The sequence below is a fragment of the Vanellus vanellus genome (genome assembly GCF_965231255.1).
Source record: "Vanellus vanellus genome assembly, chromosome: 4".
In the NCBI taxonomy this organism is placed as follows: domain Eukaryota; kingdom Metazoa; phylum Chordata; class Aves; order Charadriiformes; family Charadriidae; genus Vanellus; species Vanellus vanellus.
In genome coordinates this window covers 45,178,466-45,186,900 of record NC_138909.1, presented here as the reverse complement: position 1 = coordinate 45,186,900, position 8,435 = coordinate 45,178,466, and the positions used below count along the sequence as shown (strand labels likewise).

Genomic DNA, 8,435 nt, shown 5'->3' with positions numbered 1-8,435 from the left:
CTCTGCTGAAATCATTCCCTTCTCCTGGAATTGTCCCCTTCTCCTGGCATCATTCCCCCTCTCCTTGCACCGTTCCCTTCTCGCACTGCCCCCCTCTCCACGCACCATCCCCTTCTGGCATCACTCCCTCTCCTGGTACCATCTCCTTCTTAATTGTCCCCCTTCTCCTTGCATTTTCTCGGTTCTCTTTGCTTCATCCCCTCTCCCTCTCCTTGCATCAGTTTCACACCTGCTCAAGTAAACCCTCCACCTGGGTCCCATCTTCCCCCAGACCCAAGCCCAGGGCAGTCACCAAAGAAGTAAGTTTGGCCAGAGCCCATGCTGCCCAGACAAGCACCTGGATGTCCCCATTGCTGCCGTTATCTAGGAGGTTCAGGGCCATTGGTGCTTGCTTGCTTTGCATCCTTGTAAGGAGCTCCCCACATAGTCCACCCTTGGCTCATCCCCAGGCCAATGTCTGTCACACCTACTGGATTTGAAACCTCTACATCTGCTTAAGCAGGGCCAAGCAATTAAAACCTGGCTAATCCTGGCCCAACTGAGGTGGCACCCCAGGTGCCCAGCTCGCAAAGCCACCACCAGCTCTGCTCTCCATGTTTTCCCTGCTTTCCTGGCTCTAAAAGTGCAGGACAGAAGGATGCCATCACTGGGTTGAAATGTGTGAGCTGTGGGCAGAGCAGTGTGTTATGGTGAAGATGCTACTGGCAGGAAGGGAAGATGGATGGACAATAAGATGGAGGTATTCTACAACAACCTGGGCTCTGTGAAGGTCCTAAGCTATTTTAGAGCACAAGGAGGTATCTGAGCACCCAGTGCCTTTGGGATGAGCCGGAAAATGAGGCTGATTGTGGGTGGAGTGTGCAGGTGGCCCCTACACCCTACAGTCCTCCAGGGCTTGCTCCCATGAACAAACCCCCATTGAACCCTTGCTGCTACTGCACGTGTGTGTTCCTCCTCCTCCTGCAAAGATGAGCCCAAGAGCTGCATAAATAATTTATTTTCACACTGCAAAAATAATTGATGCCCTGTATATATTAGTTACACTTATTGCCAGCTATGATACATTCATATAATACACAAGGAAAAGCAGCCCGAAGGGGTGATTCAGCAGCTCTTTGCCACAGTCTGTGCAGGTGCTGTCCCTGAGTCTGGGGAGGAGGCTATGTCCTCCTGGCCATCCCCTGGCTCCGCTGGGAAGTCCTTGTCCTCCTCGCTATGGTGGCTCTGTGAGTCGGGGCTCCTCTGTGGGGTGGCCAAACCCATTTTGGCCAGTTTGGCTTGTTGCTGTTCCAGGCTTTGTTTCCTCCACTTGATCCTCCGGTTTTGGAACCAAACTTTCACCTTAGGAAGAGGTAAAACTTGGTTTTCAAACCTGGTTTCTCCATGGACCGTGGGGTGATGATCTGCTAAACCCCCGTGGCTCAGGCAATGCCATAACACTCCACAAACCCTTAGCTGCCCACAGCCTCAAACATCCCCTGGCTGGCCAGGACAGAGGCCCCCTGCCACACTTGGTCCCTAGCAAGATGGAAAACTGTCCCCTGCAACCCAGAAGCTGAGCCTGCATTGATAAGCTGGGACCTGCCAGTGGTAGAGTAGGTCTACCGTTCAGATGGACATAAGTTCAACCCCTCCATGTGGCCCTAGGACAGCACTTTGACACTCAGTTTCCCCATCTGTGATCCTCCACCCTTTTCATGTAAACCATCTGCAATTACTACCCCACATGGCTGCTCCCTGAGGCTGAGGGATGTGGCCCAGGTCCCACCCATTGGGACACAGGTTTGGGGAGCCTCCCTGGACCTGCTGGTGGGGGCTGGTGGAGATGGAGCATGGTGGGGCTTACCTGCTCTTCAGTGAGGTGCAGGGAGGAGGCAAGCAGGCACCTCTCTGTGCCCACCATATACTGCTGCCGTGCAAACTCCTTCTCCAGCCGGGCCAGCTGGTCACTGGTGAAGATGGTCCGGACTCGCTTGGCTTTGGCAGTCTTGGCTTTGAGGATGGGGAAGCAGCACTTGGAGATCAGAAAGCCTGGAAGGGAGAGAAAGAGGGGAGGTCAGGGTGGAGAACAGACCTTGGAGGGGTCCCCTTTAGAGTGGGGTCCCTCCTTGGAAGGTCCTTTCTTGGAGAGGCAGAAAAGATCTTCCCATTTGGAGGTGTACCCCTTGGAGAGGCAGACAAAGTCTCTTTGGAGGGGGTCCCCTATTTGAAGAGGTGGGGAGGGTCCTCCATTTAGAGAGGATCTCCTGGGAAAGGTAAATACAGGTCCTTCTTGTAGAGAATCCCTTTGGAGGGGGGGCTCCATCAAGAAGTAGAAAGAGCTCCTCCATTTGGAGATGACCCCTGAGAGAGGCCAGAGGGTCCCATTTGGAGGGGGAGAAAAGGATCTTTGTTGGAGATAACCCCTTGGGAGGAAGCAGAGGAAGTCCCCCATTTGGAGACATCTGAATGGAAGATGTGGACAGGGGTTGTCCGCCTGGAAAAGGTCCTTTTGGGAGACAGGTTCCCCCCTTTGGAGAGGTGGCCAAGGGCCCTGCTTGGACAGATGAAAGGAGATCCCCATTTGGAGATGTCCCCATGGAAGAGATGGACAGGGGTCTCCCTAGAAGTCCCCTTGAGAGGCATCCCCCAGGAGAGATATCCAAGGGTCCCCCCTCAAACAGATGGAAAGAGGTCCCCATTTGGAGGTGTCCTCATGGGAGAGGTGGACAAGGGTCCCCCTGGGAGAGGTCCCTTTGAGAGGGGTTGCCCAGGAGACGTGGGCAGGGGTTCCCCCTTCAAGAGATGGAAGGAGGTCCCCAAGGACAGGTCCCCCCTTGAGTGGATTCCCTCATGTAGAGATCTGGCGAAAGGTGCCCCCTTGGAGTGATGGAAAGAGGCTCCCCATTTGGAGATGTTCCCATGAGAGAGGTGGATGTGGGTCCCCCTGGAAGAGGTCTCCTTGAGAGGAATCCCATTCCTGGGGAGATAGAAGGAGGTCCCCATCTGGGGGTGTCCCCACGGGAGAGGAGGAGGGGGGTCCCGGTGCGGGGTGTCAGGGGGGTGACGGTACCTGTTGCCCCCAACCGGCTGGCCCAGGCGGGGGGGACCCCGCAGCAGGCGGTGCAGAGCGGTCGGGGGGCGGCGGCCGGCGGCAGCGGCGACAGCGGCGACAGCAGGACCCGGGCGGCGGCGGGGCCGGGAACCGGGAGGGGGGCCCGGAGCGGCGGCGGCGGCGGCAGCGGCGGCGGGGCGGGCGGGGGGGAGGCACGTCCCAGCAATGCCGCGATGGTGAAGGCCTGGCCGGGCCTGGCGGGGGGCGTCGGGGTCGGTGCCGGCATGGTGGGCTCTGCTCGGGGCAGTGCCGCCCGCCTTTATACGGCCGCCCCGACCGGTCCCCGCGGGACTCTCGTCCGTCCCCAGGAGATCGCGGGGGGCGGAGGGGACGGGGCGGGATGGGGCGGGCGGGGACCGATGGCATCGCACTGTGCCCTGCCCGGGGGGCGGCGGGGCGGGGGTCTTGTATCCCCTCCGTGTCCCCTCCGTGTGCCCCTGCCCTCGATGGGGATGTGTTCTTCCATGTCCCACTGCCCTCCACTGGGGTGTCCTCCCTCTCCCCCCCGTGTCCCCCTTCCCTCGATCGGGGTCTGTGTCCCCCTTCCCCCTCCTCCTGGAGTGGAGATCCCCCATGTCCTCCCCCAGGGTGGCTTTGGCCCTGAAATACGCAGGCAGGAGGATCTAGGCACCCAGGGGACACCACAGGACAGCCAGTGTCACCCCAAGGCCACCAAAGTTCCCAGGGGGGGTCTCTCTTGAGTCCATCTTGGCTCGCCATGCTGGCATGCACCCCACTGCACTGCTGCTTTTTGAGGGGCACAGCTGTACCCTGGGCCAGCAAGGTGAAGGGACAAGACCAGGGATGCTCTGAGAGCCAGTGGCAGAGGGGGGGGGGGGCTGTCCTTGCACCCCCCCAGCTCGCCCCTTTTGGCTGATGGGATTCAGATGGTCATTAGGGTTTGAGATTCTTAAAATCGCGCAGCTTTTCCTAATGAGCTGGGAAAAGTCACACCTCAGGCCTGGCGCTGCGGGGGAGCAAGCCCCGGTCAAAGGACTCTGCTGGGGCTCGGGGGTTTATTGGGGAGGAAATGGGGCGCGGGGGAGTCGGGGGACTGGGGTCCACATCTGCACAGCAGCAGCCCCCCTCGCTCGGCTTTCACGAGGTCCCTGGGACCCAGCACACGCATGTGCAGCCCCCCAAGCTGGGAAAAAAACTAAACCCTAGGATCGCTCCAGCACTGAGAAAGTCATTACGGGGCTCTGCCCGGGCGGTGAGCATCCTCTGCTCCACAGCTGCATGGCCACCTTGGTGATAGGGATGGGGACGAGGAGCCTCCTAGCTCCATGGTACTGTGGCACATCTGAGCCCGGTACCAGCAGGCGAAGGCTTCCAGGGGTGTCTTTATGTTAAAAAGCCATAACACCATGACAGCAGTGATGCCATGCTCCCTTGCTTGTCACGGGGGCATCGCTTGGTGGCCACTGTGGTGGGGGCAAATAAAGGCCCTGGGGGGCATAGAGATGAAAGGGCAGCAGATTTGGCGTTATTAGGTCTTAATTACAGTCTTGAAAAGACCAAGATAAAAAAGCAGGAGGCTCCCGCCAGGGCTGGGTGGGCTGGGATGTGTTTGGTTAGGAAGTGCTTTCCCTTTTTTTATTCCCTTTTTCCTCTCTCTGATGGAACTCAGCAAACACCCTCTCTGGCACCTCCTGTGCCCCATGCAGCGGGGTGGCCCCAGGATCAGGGGGTGCCCAGCAACCCTGTGCTGGATGGGATGCCAGTGGCATCCTTGGGGTTGGGATCCAGGTAATATGGGGCCAAAACGGGGATACTGGTACCCAGTGGTTCTTTGTGACAGACATGTAGGGAAATCCTGTCCTGGAGAGATGGGGAGTGAGGGGGTTAGTAATTTGGGGGGGTGATGTTGTGCCAGCAAGGAACACGGGAGGGCTTTGGGGGGTCACTGCATCTCCTTTCGCCAGGTCCAGATCCAGAACAGGGATGTGAACCCAGGGATGGCTCCTGCCTAATTTTGAGGCAAAATTGCCCCAAGGCTCCAGCTCCTGAGCTAATTAATAACAATGCTGCTCATTAGCCGTCAGCTGGGCTGTCTGGGCAGGGTGTGGATTGTCTGTCTGCAGAGGAGTGGGGCTTCCAGGGTTGCCCCCTTATCCCAGGAAAGCCTCAGGGGTCACGCCGGACACCCTCCTTCTCCCCTTGGTCTTGTGTCCATCCTCTGTCCTGCAGCATCGCACTGTTTGGCCATTGTCCGTCTATCCATCCCAGCTCTTGGAGCACTTTGCCCACAAAAGCCCTCTGCATCCAATTGCCAGGGCGCTGTGCCAGTCATGTGCTGGGGGCTGGGGTGGGGGCTACGGACATGCACAGTTTGCAAGGAAAAAGAGTATTTTCTACCAATTCTGCTGAAATTATTGAAAAAAAAGCTAAGTGGTTGGACACCCGCTGCCATCAAGTGGCTGAGGAGGATCCAGGCCTGACCCTTGGTGTCATGTTCAGTTCCATCATGGCCTCCCTGATCATTTTATCTGAATCCCAGATCTCCATCCCAATTAAATGCACTCTTCCTTTGGTGTTATTAAAGGTCTTGCCACACGGATTTGGGACACAGAGCGAAGCCCTCCCTTAAGCATCATAAGGTATGCAGCTCCGCTTCTTCTCTCGATAGCCTTGACCCGGCTCTAGCGAGGTTTTCTCAAGCAGGACTCATATGTGCACAGGTCACTGCCACCACTGGTGGCTATTTGTGGGTACAAATGCAGAAGAAAAATAAAGAAAAATATATTTTTTTAAACCCTGTGAATTGTTGACTTGGGGAACTTCTTGCCCAGGAGCTCTTGGAGGTTCAGAGCTTCAGCAGAGGAGTTTCTGCAAATAATAACATCCACAGCTGTATGATATGGGCTAAAATATGCTGTGCCCCAAACTGAGCGAGTCCTGCAGCAGAGCTGGGTGTCTTGGGGCTGGGACGGGTCCCCCCAGGTCTGGGATGAGTTCCCCCTCCAGCAGACAAGCAGGATATTAAATTGAAGCAGAAGGGATATGTCTTCTTTAAAGGTTTTGCATCTTACCATGCACCTGAAGGAAAACTGGTAATTTTTTTTTTTCCATAATCTTCCTTAGTTTGTGTTTCATGGCTTTTTAGAGCCATGGCTCTAAACCAGTTAGTGAGTATCCCCAGTAGCAGGCATCACAGTATCCCAGTTAGCACAGATCCCAGTTTACAGGCATCCCAATTAGCACAATTCCAGTCAGCAGGCTGGCAGTTAAAGAGGGTCCCCGTTATCAAACATCCCAATTACCAGGCTGCTAATTAAGTGGGGATGCCAATCAGTGTAGATCCTGATTAGTGCATCGCTAATCATCAGAGATCCCGGTTATCGGGGATCCCAGTTAGCAAGCATCCCAGTTAGCGGGCTCCCGGTTAATGAGGATCCCAGATGGGAGGTACCCCAGCGGTCAGGGTCCTAGTGGGGGTCCCAGTGGGGGGATCCCAGTGGGGTCCCGGCGAGCGGCCTCCGGCCGGGCCGTTCCCCCGCTGACCGCCAGAGGCCACTGCCCGACCGCGCTGAGCCCCGGCGGCTGCGGTGGCGGCACCGTCTGGGACAGCGGGAGGGGGGACACCAGGTTGGGGGACACCAGGGGTGGGACACACTGGAATGGGACACTCCATGCTGGGACACACAGTGCTGCAACACCAGGGCTGGGACACACCAGGCTGGGACACACTGCAAGACGACACACCGGGGATGGGATACACTGGGGTGGGACACACTGGGATGGAACACAAAGGAATGGGACACACCAGGCTGAAGCATACCAGGATGGGACATCCTGAGGCTGGGACACATTGGGTCTGGGAGACATTGGGGCTGGCACACTGCAGGGCGAGGAGGTTTCTGCCAAAACACTGCGGGGATTAAGGGGCTCCAAGTGGAGGGTGACAACCCGTCTCCTCTCCACACAGGGGTGCCACCATTGGCCATGCAAGCTCTAGCTGAACTTTTGGGTGGTACAGAGATGATGAGGACCACCTCCAGGAGAAAGCCAAGCGCAGTCCCACCATGCATGCAAGCAAGCCAAGGGCACACCAAGGACAGCATCACTGCCCTGCTGTGCCCCAGACCACGGGTGTTTCTAGGGTCTGAAATCTGCCCAGGACCTCAATCCAAGTTGCATGACTTCAGCCAAGCCACATGAACCCTGCAGGGGGTGGCTCTGTCCGCAGTATCCCACTTGTTGCCTGACACCACAGCAAGCTGGCCAAATTCAGCCCATCACTAACTGGGAGAACACATGTGGGCTGCAAACAGCCTCAAAAACCCTTTAATCAGCCCTAAAGGGGCACATTCCTGGGCAGAACCGTAAGGCCGTGACTGTCCCCACCATCCCATGGGGCAGCATCAACCAGGGGCTATGGGAAGGTTGAGGTTTGTGCTTCTCCACGTGCTGGTTATGGGGCAGCGGTGCCAAACATGACCCACAACAGCATCGTTCCTGTGATTTCCCCCAGGCTGTAATCCGGTGCAGGGGGTTTGCAGCATCTCCAGGACTACCAGCATCTCTGCAGATCCACCCTTTTGCGTTACCATTTGCCCCCAAAATCTGAGAGCGAGTCAAAACCCCCATCCATCTGCCCAGCCGGGAAAGTCAAAAGCAGTGTCATTGCCAAATACAGAGGCACCTGCAGAATTGATGGCGGCGGATTTCCACCCTTATTTGTCAACAAGCCTCGCTGGCCTCCCCCCCAACCCCGCAAAGCCCCGTTAATCTCCGATACAATTGCAGTTTGCTGTGCAAACAGCTTGGGGGGGGTGGGCAGCGTGGGGTTTGCATGAGAAATGTGTCATTTGGGGGCGGCCGGCAGCCTTGTGGGTAAGCCAGCGAGTGAATCGCGGCATCACTAACGCCGGATTGAAATGATTTCGAAGCAATTGCCCTTCAATAACCCTAATCCTTGGCCGTGAATGGGGGTTTTTAACTCCTGGCCATTATTCCCACCTTATTATCTATTGATTGACTTTTAGAAAGGGTAATAACGTAAATGGATTGATGCTCTGAATCCCGCCCGGAGATCAAATGGAGCCGATGGTTGTTTTTCCATGTGGGATCCAGCGCATAAAGCCCAGAGCTTTGATTTTGGCCCCTGAAGCGGAGATGGGGGCGAAGGGATGATGGGGGGCAAGGAGATGGGGAGAGGGGAGGGGGGGACAACAGACGGGGAGCGGCAGCCTCTGTCCCTCCCCGCTCCACCAAATAATCAGAATAAAAGCAAATTATTTCTCCTATTTTCTTTCCCAAGATGAACGATAAACTGTCTATCCCCGAAAAGAAACTGATAACGCCTCTAATTTTACTGGAAGGCCTAAAAATGCCATTT

General features: G+C 56.5%; 1 protein-coding gene across 1 annotated transcript; it reads right to left on the bottom strand.

Moving 5' to 3' along the window:
• Positions 1–1,104: 1,104 nt before the first annotated feature.
• LOC309671784 (uncharacterized protein) lies at positions 1,105–3,320 on the bottom strand (the record flags this gene model as incomplete). The annotated part of the gene is made up of 3 exons (XM_082483080.1): positions 1,105–1,341; positions 1,847–2,031; positions 3,053–3,320. 3 exons carry the CDS (start codon positions 3,318–3,320, stop codon positions 1,105–1,107), a joined length of 690 nt encoding a protein of 229 aa, XP_082339206.1.
• Between the last annotated feature and the right edge of the window lie 5,115 nt (positions 3,321–8,435).